This window comes from Vidua chalybeata, chromosome 22 (genome assembly GCF_026979565.1).
Source record: "Vidua chalybeata isolate OUT-0048 chromosome 22, bVidCha1 merged haplotype, whole genome shotgun sequence".
NCBI classification, from domain to species: Eukaryota; Metazoa; Chordata; class Aves; order Passeriformes; family Viduidae; genus Vidua; species Vidua chalybeata.
In genome coordinates, this window is record NC_071551.1 from 3008615 (window position 1) to 3024138 (window position 15524).

At 44.0% G+C, this 15524-nt stretch overlaps 2 protein-coding genes across 4 annotated transcripts in view; one reads left to right on the plus strand and one right to left on the minus strand.

The window, feature by feature from the left end:
* Window positions 1-15524, minus strand: part of MAD2L2 (mitotic arrest deficient 2 like 2) — a 38800-nt gene that overhangs the window by 22094 nt on the left and 1182 nt on the right. Inside the window, exons 2-3 of one of the 2 annotated variants that reach the window (XM_053962767.1) lie at window positions 6858-6950; window positions 3472-3583 (exon numbers count right to left, since the gene is read on the minus strand). The gene's annotated coding sequence lies outside the window, so the exon portion shown is untranslated. The remainder of the gene's footprint in view (window positions 1-3471; window positions 3584-6857; window positions 6951-15524) is intronic. The other variant, XM_053962769.1, reaches the window with a different exon arrangement.
* Window positions 6032-15377, plus strand: AGTRAP (angiotensin II receptor associated protein). 2 transcript variants are annotated; one of them, XM_053962771.1, is made up of 5 exons: window positions 6032-6173; window positions 11384-11418; window positions 11629-11740; window positions 12323-12521; window positions 14607-15377. In XM_053962771.1, the coding sequence occupies exons 1-5, from the start codon at window positions 6147-6149 to the stop codon at window positions 14711-14713; spliced, it is 480 nt and encodes a 159-aa protein (XP_053818746.1). In that variant the 5' UTR covers window positions 6032-6146; the 3' UTR covers window positions 14714-15377. The 2 variants fall into 2 exon arrangements, with proteins under 2 accessions (XP_053818746.1, XP_053818747.1); XM_053962772.1 differs by lacking the exon at window positions 11384-11418 and having other exon boundaries at window positions 6034-6173.

Here is a 15524-nt window from a genome sequence, read left to right on the forward strand (position 1 = left end):
TTGGTCAGCAGGTAACACTGATGACTTGAGGTAGTCACACAGAACAATTGTGCCACTGGTAGAAAAATTTCTCTGCCCAAGGTTGCCTGTATTCTCACTCAAATTGGAGATAATTGTTTCTACCTAATGTAGCCAGCCAGATGTTTTAAACGTCTTTATATTAATATTTAATTACTGGCTTCAGTGATACATTGGAGCAACAAAGGCTACCTGTGTTAACCTGGAGTAGTGGTAGCTGGTGAAGATGTTCTTTGCTACTGCTAACACCCCAACACTCTGACTTCTGAGGGGAGGCAGCTATGAAGCTTTTTATATCCAAGAGCCTGAAGATGTATAGCACTTTCTTTAGGAACAGAAATACTAATCGTGGTGCTGTGGGCAGAATCCTCTTTACACAGCTTCCCTAAACCCCCTATGTTCCATTCAGCTAGTCAAAACTCCAATTTGCAATCCTGTTTATGCTGTGGTGCCACTTTGCATTGTGTATTCACTCAAAGACTGTGAGTTACACTTTACATCTCTAATACGAGTGCCCACTCGTGGCCACAGAGAAATGCTGTGAATACAATTGTCACTTCTAACCTGTGCACACCTGCTAAAGGAGGAATTTGTATGGGACCACTTAGGCAAAACCTACCACAGAGTTGGATGTAGCTGTTTAGATTTCTGTTTACAGCATGACAGTCTTAGCACAAAAGACAGAAATAAAGAAAGGTGGTTTGCCTTCAGTTCGATGCCATAGCAGCAAGGATTCAATTTATTAACCCAGGGAGAGCAATGCAACCCCTCCTTCAGCCCAGATGGGAATAGTGGGTGGTGCTGCCAGTGCCATTGTCAGTGGAAGCATAAAGGGAAAAAAGGCTCCTAATTGATCACATTCAATTGCAGAGCTCTCAGCCTCTGGTCTTTGTGACACTGATGAGAACCACATGCACAGGCACTATCAAAACCAGATTTGATATCACACTGCTTTTTAGTGTAGCAGCCAAGATCTGGGGGGAACAGTGCAACTGAAAGCGAGAAGGAAATTTTGCAGGGGTCTTTATCCTTGGTGATGCAGGTATTCCTTGCCTCTTACTCTACAAATGGGATCCTTGTAGGATCATGGACAGTATTTTAGGCAAGACTGTGTTGCATATCATGTGAAATACAAGCAAGTCTGAATTTTGTCAGAGCTTTTAGACTCTAAAAGGAGACTTTCTCCTTCAGTTCTTGCTTTTTCAGCCTTCAGTCTGCTATTAACTCTGAATATAAAGAAAACATTATCCTTAATTGGTGGGATTAGTTAAGGTCAGTGAAAATTCAGTTAACTATTATCAGTCAAGTTTACTGATGCAATTTACAAATTACTGGATTGATTGCTCACATTGGAGTTTCAGAAAGAGAGCCGGTGACCAGCACGCATTCCTGCTGAGTCAAGCTGTGGTGTTGCAGAGGTGGAGCAGGAAGGCTGAGCAGTGGTACAGGCACATGCTGCATAGCCACAGCAGCATGGAAAGAATCAGCCTGAATTATGGGTCAGCCAGATCAACTACTGACTTCACAAGTGCAGTGCAAAGGAAAGCTGTTGAGTAAATAACGTGCAAAGGTGTGGAATGCAAGAGCAGCCTGTGATATAAAACCCCAGAGCAACATTTGTACAAGTCGAACTTGTGAGCACAGCAAAGCTTCTTAGTGCCACTCTGTGCGGTCTCAAAGGCATGACAGCAGCTGCAGAGCATCCCCATCATGGGTCACTTTTAGCAGCTTTCCCCTTTCTTCCCAGTATCTCGTAGTCAGAGTGCTGTCAGTAACAGTTTTGCCTTTGAGGGCATTAAGTCTGAACAAGAGAGAAGTCTGAACAAGTGTCAAACAAGACTTGATTTATACGTTCTTCTCAACTGATTGTTTAAGAAACTCAAATTAAGAATTCACACAAGCTCAGCTTCTCTGCTGCCCCCAGAGAATTTAAGTCAGAACTCTTGCAAGATTGTCTATTGTCTTGAAAGGACTTTGGACTAGGCCCAAACCAGCCATAGCAGGACTCTGTGCAATAATTCCTGAAGTTAATCACAGAGCATGTGTGCAAGAAAGGTGAGTAACAAAGTCCCACGCAAAGTCCTGTTCTACACCTACTGCTGTTAGTAGCCTCTGAGAGTCCAAAGGTTATGCATCACCTTAAGCTGCTTCTCTAAGGGTGAGAATCATTAAACATGGAAAAGAGAGAACAGCATGCTGATTTGACATAATCATTTCAGCAGCTGACTGCTCTGCAAATGCTGTTGAATCTCAGGCATGTTGCTGGTAGTTGCAAAATGATGACTGCAAGAAAGGCAAAAAGTGGAAGCACAAATTAAAACACTTGGGAATTATTCTGTCTCAGGCCTGTAATAGTCTGCATTCATTTTTGCTTGGAGGTGTTTTATTGAAACTCCCTCTCTTCCTTCCCTCCCCCAGTAATTACCCCATTGTAAATTCGCAGTGTGTGAAAGTGCTTCAATTTGAAACCCGTGCTATACCAAATTGTTCACATCCATGCCAGTCATTCTCTGCTACATGAAGCCTGGAAAAAACATTGCTTTCATATTTTTTTATTAGAAAAAAACCCGAGGGCTGTTGTTTTCTTGGAATGTTCTGAGTGAGCATCTGTGCTCCATAAAACCACTTCTGGTGTGTCAGTTCGTTTTCTGGAGTGCCAGTGAACCTTGAAGAGTGGTCTCTTAATGATATCTCAAAGCTTTAGTTAGAAAATCAGAGGAGCAGCTCGTTGCTGCTGAGATTGGGAAGGACTTCCAAGTGCATTTGTCAGGACACCACATTAATGTGACCCTCTCCACTCCCCAAATCACCTTGCCATAGTCTGTTTTGCAGTGCAATTGCAGGAGGAGGCTTTTCACCAGCATTACAAAATGCCTTCAGTTTCCCCTCCAATACAGATAATGATTCTGTTTGCTGATTTCCCACTGGGATTTAAAAGGGAGTTTGTAGAGCCAAGCAACTTCTATATGCCCTTCCTCACTACTTATTCAGAAAGGCTCTGTGGCTAATATATATGCATTTGTGCTGAGGTGGTGCCTCCACTGCTCTCAACTCCATAGCCAGGGGCAAAATTCAGAGATACTGGTGTCAGCTGCAGCCTTTAGTTGTCTTCAGACTAAACCCCTAGAGAGGGGAAGAAGGGCAGAAGTATGAGAGGTGAGCTTGTCTCCACCTCCAGGGGCCAGATAAGGACAGCAGGAGCAATTGTCTTAACTCTATGGAATTAACCTATGGAATTGCTATCATCTTACACACCAAGGGTACAGTGTCCTGAAAATGCAAAGGAAAGCATTTCTGCCTTATGAGCCTCACTTTTATGCTGTCAGGGGGGATCCAGCTGTGTATTAGGCTTTTACTCAGTCTGCACAAGGCAAACCAATCGATTTTAAAAAACAACAGATTTTGCATAAAGCAGCTAATTGCTGGGTATTGGTTGCAATAAGCTGAACTCACATGGAGCAGTCTTCTAGTCACAAAAATCTCTGTATCCAGTCTCCTGGGTAACCTGCTTCTCCCTGCAGGCCTTCTTTAACTTGCTGCTTCTCCTCCTCACCATGTTGTGTTGCTTCATTAAACCAGGAGAAGGGAAGAGAGACAGTGGGTTACACAGAGAGGCAATTTACAAAGTACACCAGCACAAAGTAGAAATAAAAAACAAGCAACCCCAGATCACACAGGTGTGAGAGACATACAAATGCATAATGTCAGTCATAGCTCTCATTGTTTTCATATCCATGAGGTAATTCCTAAGTCCCTTGAGTCCATGACATGCAAGCTCAGGATATAATAAGCAGGGATGAATTAACTGCATGATACATTGATGAACAAAATGAAATCAAGTGCTTTTATTGTACAAGGGGAAATGCTTTGCATTAAACAGTGAACACATCAAATTATGGCTCATGCTGCATAAATGATAATGAGACTCTGTCTCAGGCTGGGTGAGAATGCTGAAGGGAGCAAAGACGCCCACACGATGCTACATCCTAACAGTGCTTATCATTCAACTGGGACAGCAGAATTTATCTTCATAACAAACAGCTCTCCTCTGACAGATACCTGTCTTGGCAGAAGGGCATCCTAGTGCACTTCACACAGCACTGAGCCAGCAATATGGCTATTCAGGCTCTCTACCTTTCCCCCATCCCAATGTCATATATTTTTGTCATTTACCTTGAAATCTAGCCATTCCTTGACATTACTGGAACCACTAGCATTGATGTTATTTGATACCACCACTTCTGTAGATAGAGGCAGGACTTCCCTGCGAGACACAGTAATGTGTCCATGCAAGACACAATAATGGAAGTGAAGGCACAGCTCATGTGTCATGTGGCAATAGATGAGTTATATTTCAATCTTACATTTGAAAGTGACATATTCAGAGATTCCTGAGGGGACTTTCACAGCCTTTTTGAGCTTTTTACTGTTGTTCTGAGCTATGCAGCCAGTCAGTTTTATCTTGATGCTTCCTAGCATTTTCTAGGTAATTTCATTTTGGCATTTAATGCTTTGCCTTGGGAAATCTTGAAGTGAGCTGCTGTAAGCAGTCAATAGCACTCAGGACACGGTCAAGGACAGGCTGGATAGCACTACATTTGTGGCTTGTTTGAGAATGTCTGACAGTAGGTTCAGCACTGCACAATTCTCACTGCTTGAACTGGAAATGAGACTGAAGGATGACTCATGCATTTCCACATCCAACTTCTGCAATGAACCTCTGACCCAGCTAATTTCTCAGAAGCTCCATCTTTTCTTTAAGAAGGAATAATGACAAGAAAGGAGCTAACCTAGTAAGACATTGCAGCCTTGCACTGCAGACAGCACACATCAGGCAAGGATAGGAGGGTTTGAGAAATGTCATCTTGACCTCTGGGTTCTGTTATTTCATTTGCTAGACTTGGGGAGAAGGCTGCTGGTATGAACTGCACAGGAAATGGTAAGTTATAGCTGAACTGTGTAGGGTTGAACTGGTCACTTACCAACTTCTCTAGCTCTAAAATGAAACCAGATTTCTTTTGGAATAAGAAATGAAGAACTTGTTGTTTGCACCAAGATTTTAGGCAAAGGGTTCAGTCATCTAGTTCTAGGGAAAAATCCAGGGCCAAAGGAAGCAACTAAGTACCTGCCAGCCATCCTAGCTACCTGGTTCAACCCCTAAGACTGACCTTAACTTGACTTAGCTGTTGGGTGACATAGTTGAGCACAGTTAGTACCTTAAAATAACCTTTTTATTGGTGTCTATCAACAGTTTCTTTGTCACTCCTTACTTTTTGGTCACACCACTGATATATGCACAAAAACTCTCTTCCTGCAGAAAGCTGCTAAGTCCTTTGCACCCATTAGCTTTCCCAGACACTGATTACAATCAAAGTATAATGTCCAACCTTGTCTCACTACATTGCATGTGCAAGCAGAAGGAAGAGTTTGGCTGGCTTTTTGGAGCCAACAAACTGATCTGTGCACATTTTGGCTGGGTGTTTGCAGCCAAGAAACTGATATATGCATATTTTTAACTTAACAGTGGCTTTTGAAACAAAATCACAGAATTGTTAGGGTTGGAAGGGGCCTCTGGAGCTAGTCTAGCTCCCTGTCACTCCCTTCCCCTGCCAAGGCAGGTCCACCTGGACCAGGTGACACAGGAACGCGTCCAGTTGGGTTTGGAATGTCTCCAGAGGGACTCCATGCCCTTCTCAGGCAGCCTGTCCCAGTGCTCTGCCAGCCTCAAAATAAAGTTCTTTCCCTTGTTGAGCTGGAACTTCTGGTGTTTCGGTTTATGCCCACCGTCCTGTGACTGAGTACCACTGAGAAGAGTCTGGCACCATCCTCGTGGCACCCGCCTTCGAGGCATTAACGAGATCAGAAGCCGTGCGGTTCACATCAGGTAGGCAGAGCACCCGGACCGCCTCCTCCGCCGGAGCCAGCCCAACCAGCTGCCGCTCAGCGAACTCTGCCAAGGGCCCAGAACCGCCGTGCCCGGGGGCGCGGGCCGGGCGGGCCGGGGGCCGGGCGGGGCCGGGGATCGGGCGGGGCCGGGGGCGGTGTCCCGGCTCCCTCCGCCCCTCGCCGGCCCCGAGCCTGGCCCTGCCCCACTGAGCCGCCCCGCCGGCGGTCCCGGGGCTGCTGCCATGGAGCTGCCGGCCGTCAGCCTCAAGGTAGGGGCTTCCCCTGCCCCCGGGGCTGGGCAGCGGGGCCGGGGGGGCGGCTGGGGCGGGTTGAGCCGCGGGCACTCGGATCGGCCCTCCCTGTGTCCTTCTCCTCTCGCATGTTCTCCAGCCGTATGCCTGCTCCAGATCCTGGCTGAGGCCCTGCTCGGAGCTGCGGAGCCCTCCTCAGGAAAAACTGAAGTTTCTACTTTTTTATCACATGCGCAAAAGCTGCGGAAGTTCTGAACGCCAGGAATCCGAGTCGGGGGGAGGTTTAGGTTGGCTATCAGGAAAACGTTTTCCCCAGAGGGTGATCAGGCACTGAACAGGCTCCCCAGGGCAATGGTCACAGCATCAAGCCTGCCTGAGTTCCAGGAGCACAGGCTGGAATTCTTGGGGTGTCTTGTGCAGCGCCAGGAGTTGGTGATCCTGATGGGTCCCTTCCAACTCAGTGTATTCTATGATTCTTGGTTAAACCCACCAGGTGATGACTTCAAAGTTTGCCCCTCCTTCAGGGATATTGCTAAAGTGGCCAAGGACTGTGCAGAGACAACAGCTGGCTATTAACTAGTGACCATGGAGGTTTCTAGCTCAGCTGACCAGAACTAAGCCAAGATAAACACTGCACAAGATCCTGAGGAGACAAAGATTTGCTTGTCAGGCAAAGTATCTTAGAAAAATAAGTCCACTTACTTGGAGCTTATCATCTGATACATAACTGCAATTTCTTTTCTGCTGGGGAGGGCAGGCTCCACTTGTGGGCACTTTGGAAATTTCAGTGAATATCTGATAACCAGAGAAAGGAGATATAAGAGACTTAACCAGTAATGTAACATTTTTCACTTTTGGAAGAAGCACTTCCTTGCTGACAAGCCAGTGGATGTTAAAATCACACTTTGTTTGTTTTTGATGTTGATGTTTGATTCTGATGTCTTCTGTGCTACCAGACACATGACATTTTCCTCTATTTTTTTTCTTTCACATTTTCAGAGCCCTGAGATTTCTAGGTGTTTGTGTCCTTTCCCAGCTTCACTACTTTGTGATTTCATTTAATTCAGAATGGTTCAGGTGCTTTCTTTGATCAAAGCTTTGCCCAGAGACTGAAAGCATCACAGATCATATCCGGGCTTTTTTTTTTGCTGGTGATTTGTTAAGCTGTGAGCACTGGCCTTGGACCAGGCTGCCTATGGGTTGGATGGGAGAATAGTATTATCTCAGCTACCATTATTAATTCAGCTTTGTACAGGACAGCTTTCATGTGGCTGTATTAAAGATTGGTGTTCATATAATGATGAATACCCCTCTTACTAGTTCACCAAGAAAAGCAACTTCCCTTGTTAGAGGCAAGTAAGCAAATGGATTTTTCAAGACCCAGCTTGTGGATTATATTACATTCTGGAAACTAGCTGATACTTTGCTCTGACAAGTTTGGACTACTGTGTGATTCCCAGGGCACTAGGAAGATTAAAAGATCTTGCCTTCTGCTTTGTTTTTTAACTTGGTTTGATGATTTTTTTTTCCATGATAAAACAACAGTGAAAACTAAGGACATCTTAATTAAAAAGTTTGCCAACACGAAATACATGTTCTGCCATGGGAAATGGAGATAGGAGAGCTGAAAAATACTGCCTTTTTCAATGAATGAGTCACAAAGACAAGAAAACTAAAATGTTGCCTTTCTTCTCTTTTTTCAGACAACCATTCCCCAATCTCTTGCTAGCTAAGTGTGAGTTTGTCCTGGGCAAACTGTTCTAAGCATTAAGAAATTCCTGGTTGTCAAGTTTGTCACTTCTGCTCTGAGCTGCAAAGACAGGAATCAGGAGTTAATAGTTGTACCTACACTTCATTCTGTTCCTGAGTTAGGGCCTGATTCCCTGTAAAATACCACAAAAGGTGGGGAAGATTCTTACTCGGAAGGGGCTTGGAAATAACACACACTGCTGCTATTCATTGGCATGATCTGCTTACTGGTTCTGTGAGATTATAAAGATGAACCTTGTGATAGAAGTAGTTCAAAGAAAGCTGCATGACTGAGCTCTGCTTGTGCCAGAATGTAGCAGTATCATAGCCTTGGGGTCTCTCTTTAAGCTGCTTGCAGAGCTATAAAATTAAGGTAGCAGGCTTTGCCCTGGAGTGGGTGGGGAACATGCTCATTGAACAGGATCTACTGGCTCGGTTTTTACAGCCATGCTCAGCAAAACATGGGGGAAGCAGCACAGCCATACTTTTGCCATGACAGCTTGACAGCTATGATTATTGAAATAATCATGCAGAGCCTTGAAATACAACGTTTGACTTTGATCAAGCCTGGACAATGCCCTACAATCCATGTGCCTGGAAACACATATTTTGTGCTTAGGCATTTTTAAATGCCAAGTCACAGAATCAAGGAATAATAGAGATGTCTGTATGCCATGTGATTAAACCTCCTACTCAAAGCAAGGCAAACTGGAAAGTTAGATCAAATAGCTCAACTCAAAAATCAGCTGAGTTTTAAAATAAGAACAGAGCCATGTCAGCCCCATTGGATAGCCTGTCCCACTGCTTAAGCACTCTCATTATTATCACTGTTATAATAATGAGGAGCATCCTCACAGGTGGCCACTCAGATTCATATTTTGGTATTGTGTGTTCTCAGGTGAATGTCATAGAGTAGGTGAGCTCACTATAAAACAGAAATTTAGATATAACAAGAATATAATTTTAATTTGGAACTGTTTAATTTTTAACTTGGTCAAAATTCAATCTTGTGCTAAGCTCTGTGCTGAAGCGTGTTTAAAGGAGTTCCTGTTCCAAAGAGTTTCCATCTAATGAGAACCTGGCAGACCTAGGCTCTTTTTATGCTTGGCAATTAGTTCCATCACATGCTGGGATTTGCAAAGGAGGTAGGAATTCTCCCTAGCTCTCCCCAGTTTCCAATGGGATGCTTTTAATTACATAGCCATCCTTTTTCCCCAGAAGAGATGAAGACAAAGGACCCACCTTTCTTATTTTCTGCTCTCACCACTAGTTCATCAATAACTTTGGAGTTATTTTCTCAAAAGAAGAAATGTATGTCTGTCTTAGCTACAGACTTAAGTCCTTGGATAGATGGAAACATTTTAAATTCTTCTGCTGTCTTATCAGAAGACTGCCTGCACATTAATTAATCTCACACAGTAACTTGTAGTTTTTCATTAACACCATATTTTCTGTGTTAAAGCATACCAACACCACCAGCCAATTCCATAGAGTGCTGAAGAACTGTCAGGTAAATTGGACTAATAACTAAAAAGGGAATATCTTGGTTTTATTTCAGCAGTCATTCATAGTATAAGCCCTAGTTTACCTGACTTTATGCTGATGACCAAATATACTTCATCATTTAGTAACTGCAGTATTGATCTGGACAGCTTTAAAAAAACCCACCCTGCCTAATTATGTTAACTGGTGAGCCTTGAGGGATCTTGCAGGTATGTAACATGCAATTAAATACTACCAAATTAAGAATTTTCCTGATGTTGTGATAGTCTCTTGAGTAAACACTATTTACATGTCTCCATTCTTATCCAGGAACATATTGTATTTTACTGATTAGCAGGCTTTCCAGTGTGTCTGTGGTACAATTTGGGAGAAGGGGAAGCATGAAGGGTAGTGAAGCATTTTGTTAGCTTTCATGAACAATTAAAAAATGAATTAGTAAAAATCTATCTCAATGGTGTTGGAAGTTACAGCAAAGTCTAGTGAGTGCTCAGCAGCTGTGATGGGGCACTGCAGTGAAGGAAGAGCAGGAAGTCATTTGCATTGTGGTGTCCCGGCAGAGCAGTGTGAGCCACAGCAGCTGGAACACCCCTGTGCTTTCCTGATTATGCTTCATTTATGTCACAGTTTCACTCTCTTCTCCAGCAACTAGTTTTGTTTTAAGTTAGAGCATAGAGAGTTGTTTTAAGTCAAGGAATCTAGCAGGCTGTCAGTAGATCTTAATTTCTTTTTTGTGTCTTAATGCTCCTATCTGCATACAGCTTTCCTGTGTCCACTGAGTAACTTATTCTTCTGCTGTGTACCCATTTCCCAATTTTCTTTCTTTTCCTTTGGCGGGGGTGGGGGGGGGGGGAGTGTGCTTGAGAGGGGTTTGTGTAATGTGGGTTTGGTGTTTTTAATACCAAGGTCAGCAGAAATGCCAATTTGAAGCCTTTCTCACAGCTAGGAAAAAATGAAAGTGCGCCTGTATCCCATGGATCCTCTGATACGTCCAGGCTTCAGCCTTTCTTTAGTGAGGCTGTTAATAGAGCCTGTCTTCCATATTCCTGCTTTCAGAAAAGTTTAGAGAGCAAATATGAGTGATCTCACTTTGCTGGAGTGACCAGCAGGCTATAGATGTAGAAAAAGCCTGAAGTGATATATTGGTGTTCCCATTTGCTCTCTGAATAAACATGTAGGGTATGTTTCCTTGGTTACAAAAACGGCAAGTGGTGGTGAAGAGAATCCTTGTATCACTTGTTACATTATGATCCTTTCTTTGTGGATTTGTCCCATTAAGCACAAGGACCAGGCTCATTAAGGACACTTGCAAAGTACAGAATTCGTGACAGCTTTATCTTATTGCTACTCAGGGCACTGCTGGCAATTGGATCTAGTGGCTTCACTGGGAGTGAAAAGAGCTGTGTGCTCTGGCAGGATCAGGTTCACAGAGTCCTGGAAGAAGCCTTCAGGTCTGTTAATACTGCAGTGAGTTTGGACCGCTGCTCTGAACAGACTGGAAGGAGGTAAAAGAAGGATTTGCTGAGGACTGAAGGGAATTTCTGGGAGCTGTAGGCATGGCTATCCATAGGCTTTTTGGTGATGGGATGCCAGATTTTTCATGTATAAACTATGCTAGCACAGCATTAATCAGATTGCCTGGCTTTCTGTGCAAACTCTTCTGGAGTTCCAAAATTAATAACCCATTTCGAAAAGGCTAAGTGGTCCCTGAATCAGATGTTGACAGAGATGACAAGAAGAGTGAATGACTACAGTGTAGCACCACAGGACATACTCAGCAACAGATGTGGAGAAAAATAGCTTTGTCTTCACTGTCCCAATTGCTTCACCATCTTTCTGCACTAGTTCATGGGCCCAAGCAACTCTTCCACCCATCCCTTGGGAACAAGATGGTGCCATTTCACATTGATCCTCCCAGAGTTCTCCCAACATGCTAACCTGTCTTCCTGTTTCTTTGTTTTTTTGTTTTTTTTTCATAGGCTATCATTCTGGTACATTGGCTGCTCACAGTGTGGTGAGTGATTAGTGTCTGGCCTGGGGGAAAAGAGGGTATTCCTTCAAACTAGGAATGGGATGTTCCCTGGGAATAAGCACTCCCTGTTTGTGCCTGTGTGCAAAAAGATCCTAAATCTAAGAGTGAGGTGGTTGTATGGGAACAGGGATGAAACCAAACTGTTGCAGGCTTATTGTGAATGTGAGCTGGATTTTTTGTCTCATTTGGCAGGGGAAGCATGAATTACATGTTGCCACTCTCCTATGCCTGGGGAAATTTCAGTGTCCTTGCAGTGGGGATCTGGGCCATTGTGCAGCGAGATTCCCTTGATGCCATAACGATGGTGAGTGTAAGAGTACTGGTCTCCCCCAGGCTGCTCAGGAAGAGGGTGGAGGGCAGAGTCTTTGAGCTAGTGATGATTTTCAGCTGTTCCCAATACAGAAGTTCCCTGTTTGGGTGGGTTTGGGTTTTTTTAAAGAAAGCATATAAATCTATGAACTCTGTAAACCATGGTGAGAAGCATTCACTGTCAATTATTTTTCTTCTCAGAGATGAGACATATTTGATTCTTCCTTTTTTTACCTGCTATTGTAACTTGTAATGCCAGATGAGGACTCAAAGTGTTTAATATGCTTTAGTTGGAGGGGCTCTGTAAAACCCTTTTCTGAACATTGAATAGATTGGCAAACAAGAATAAACAATTCTAGAATATATTATGAGAAGATACCTGACAGGAAAAGATATGAAATACAAGATCATTCATCTAGGAGTATCTGTCTGCCTGGGGCTGTACCAAGAGTGCTGTGTGATACTGGGGTGAAGGATGATTGTGCAACACAGATTCACAGGAAACAGATATTGACTGTTACTGTCAGTGGTTAAACCCTTGTTCTGTTCATGTCCCATTCTCTGTCCTTGTTTCCAGTTCTTGACTGGCCTGCTGTTCACAGTCCTCACAGACATCATTCACATCTCCATCTTCTACCCTTCACACGACTTCCTCAGTGATGCGAAGCGTTTCAGTATAGGCATGGCCATCTTCAGTCTCCTCCTCAAACCCGTGTCCTGCTATTTGGTGTATCGAATGTATCAGGAGCGTGGAGGAGAGCTCACCTTTAACATAGGTAGGATGCTTTTTCTGCTTCCATGTCAGTGTGGGCCACCTCCTCAGGACTGCCTTGCACTTGGGACCCTTCAGCCTGAGCTCTGTGCAACTGGATACTGCCCTCCATTCCAGGCAAACAGGGTGTCTTGCTCATGTTTGTTATCCCATTTTGTCATTCTGGCGTGTCTTTGGCCTTAAATTTATATTCTTCCTCCCTTCCCTTGCAGAACTGAAGTTTTTGACAGCCATTTTGCCCACAATGATGTTGAGAGGCTTTTCCTCTCTTCTTCCTCCTCTCTTCCTGCTTCCTTCCCTCCTTCATCTTCCTTCCTTCCTCCTGCCTTTGTGTGTGTTTGTTGGAAACTTTTGGGTGTCCTTTCTTTGTCAACCCTTTTTTTTTTTCCTTCTGGGGGAAAGCAGAGGCAGTATTTCCTCTGGCTGGATTATGAACAAGGGGAAAATAAAGCTGGATTTCTAACTCCATGTGGGCCACACATGTCCTATTTACCTTGATTGCTTTGGACTTTGTTCCTCACATGGAAAATGGGACTAATGTTTACCTGATGGGAGTTAGCTTTGAGACATTTAATTTTTCTCCGGTTGTATTTGAAAATGATAACGTGGAAGATTTGCCAGAGAGGATGGACTGTGGCTAGATGTTCTGGCTCTTGGTCAGCTTTCCCAAGCATTCCTGGTACTAGTTCATGCCTTGGCAGCTGCCAGGGATTGATTGTTTGCCAGGGATTGTTGTTTGAATTCATGCTGGCAAAACCTGCAGCCTGTCACAGTTCTGTTTGTCATCCTAAGAAGGCTATGCAGGACAAAAGATGGTGTACCTGCATTACAGTGTCTGGAAGCTGTCTCTTATTCTGCTTTGGTGGTAGCAAAGATCACACTCCTGTGAAAAGAGGAGGAGAAGCCATGGAAAGAAACCATGGCTTAGGGCACTGTGTGGTATTTGCACCTCTCTGCTTAGTGGAGTGTGGATGTCATCTCTGCCAGCTACTTGTGAAAATCCAGATGGATATGTCTTACCTGGGTCAGGAGGCATGTGAGTCACCTGCAGTGCCTTTTTTGTGTCAGTTTTTATTAACTGCTCACTGTGCTTGTCATTAGGATTCAACATGTGTATAGAAAGTATTGGTATAATTGAGGAGTTAATCTCTTTGCTAGGAATTTGGCACACTTCTTTTCAACCACACTGTCCCAAACTGAGAGTCTCCTCTCAGGCACAGGTGGGAATTAAGACACTTTGTAGTTTCATATCCTCTCCTGAACTGTCTTTCTTACAAGATTTTCAATACTGTGTGTTGCTTTGTGATGAATGTGCTTGACAAAATTACTCTTATTTTCCTGCTATCTGGCATTTTCTTTTGAACCCAGCAGTGTTGAAATTTTCCTGGCCTTTTCTGTCTTGTTTTCCTTCTATACTAAGTTCCTCTTTGTTGCCTGGGAGCATCCTTGCTGCTTAGAACAAATCCCTCATAGTCTGGTGGCTATCTGTGATTCAGATTGCTTTCTCCCCATGGCAAATGCCTGGCCCATAGATAAAGAGCTGTCCATGGACATTCTCTGCCTCCTTCCTGCTCATCCCCTGGACAGTAACATGATTTTGCACAGACAAATTGTTCATAGTGCAGTTAGGAGCACTGTTGAACTCAAATTTGTGCCACACTTGAGGCATAGCTGCGTTTTTGGGAAGAGTGGTTCATGGATGTATCGTTCCTTTAAATCTATGCTGTCAGCTAGCCACAGTTCCTGCAGCTTCTGGCTCTCTCTGTTCATTTTTCCCTGAGTTCTCATATATTTTATCTTGCTGAAATACACTGTTACAGGAACCTGTTGTGCTGCTGTGGGGTATTGTGGGTCTTGCTTTTTTAGCCACAGCCGTGTGGCTACTAAGAGAGTGATTCTCAAGGAAAGAACAGGCGTGTTGGATGAATGACTTTTCTTACCTCCTGCCTGTTTAGTGAGGATCACAGACCACAGGTGCTGGGAGCTGGTAAAATGTGTGCTCTTGAGCTGCTGTACAGTTTCTTCTAGAACATTCAATTCTTGTGCTTTTGCCTTTGTCCCAAGCTTGTTCTCTTCCATCTCCATTCAGGTGTCACCGGTGCAGGCCGGGACCAGAGCACCTACGAGCCCATTGATCAGCCAGACGCGCCTCCACAGTGGCCTTCCTCAAGCAAGGCAGCCCAGCCGCCGTACTGAGGCACCCAGCAGCCCAGGACAGACACTGCCCTTGCCCAGCCAAGCCTTGCACTCTTCCCACTGAGCAGCACCTGCTACTGGGAAAACAGGAGATCTGATATTTCTTTTGCCTACCTAAAGGTTAGGCAGATGGGTTCTGCAGTAAGTCCAGGAGATCTTGGAGGTGTCATGTTAAGCACTGTGTAATCCCAGTACTCTCCTTTCTTCCCTCCCCCTAAATCCCTCCTCTGTACGTGTGACTGGAAGCACTTTCTGCAGTCATCCAGTCTTCAATTGTGCTTCCTCTTCTTTATAAGAGAGCCACTTAAAGTACTCCTGGACAAGCAATCTTTAAAAGGCTTATGGACTGCCCTAAAACAATACAGTGTAGCCTGATTTTATGCAGATATATTTCCAGGAAACATCTAGGAGTTCCCAAGAGCTGGTTTTGATGGCATTATTTAACTTCTTGTGCTCCCAGTATCTGGTATTGGGATTTGTTAACTGATGCTTTTACACAAGTTGAATGTCCTCCAGGATACTTAAAATGACTGTTGAATGTAGTGCCTTTGTGCCTTGAAATATCCTTTTGCCTTCAGCTGCTTGTCGTAACAGAACTTGAAATGTTACATTTTTCTAAGAAAACTATAAAATGAACACAGTTTTTCTGTGTTAGAAAAAGTTACACTGGTCCCTTATGTCTCATTTGAAAATGTAGTTTTTCCTGAGGGCTTGGGACTGTAGCCAGGCAGTCTGGGAGGGTCATTATGGGGAAAGGTCTACAGGGCTCTGATGGCTTTTAGCCTAAGCTTTACTCTCAGAAGTAGAAGAT

Coding starts and splice junctions, on each gene's coding strand:
- AGTRAP (XM_053962771.1), top strand. CDS start 6,147: ATGGAGCTGCCGGCCGTCAGCCTCAAG. Junction 6,174..11,383: donor TGCCGGCCGTCAGCCTCAAG/GTAGGGGCTTCC, acceptor TTTTTTTCATAG/GCTATCATTCTGGTACATTG. Junction 11,419..11,628: donor CATTGGCTGCTCACAGTGTG/GTGAGTGATTAG, acceptor CTCATTTGGCAG/GGGAAGCATGAATTACATGT.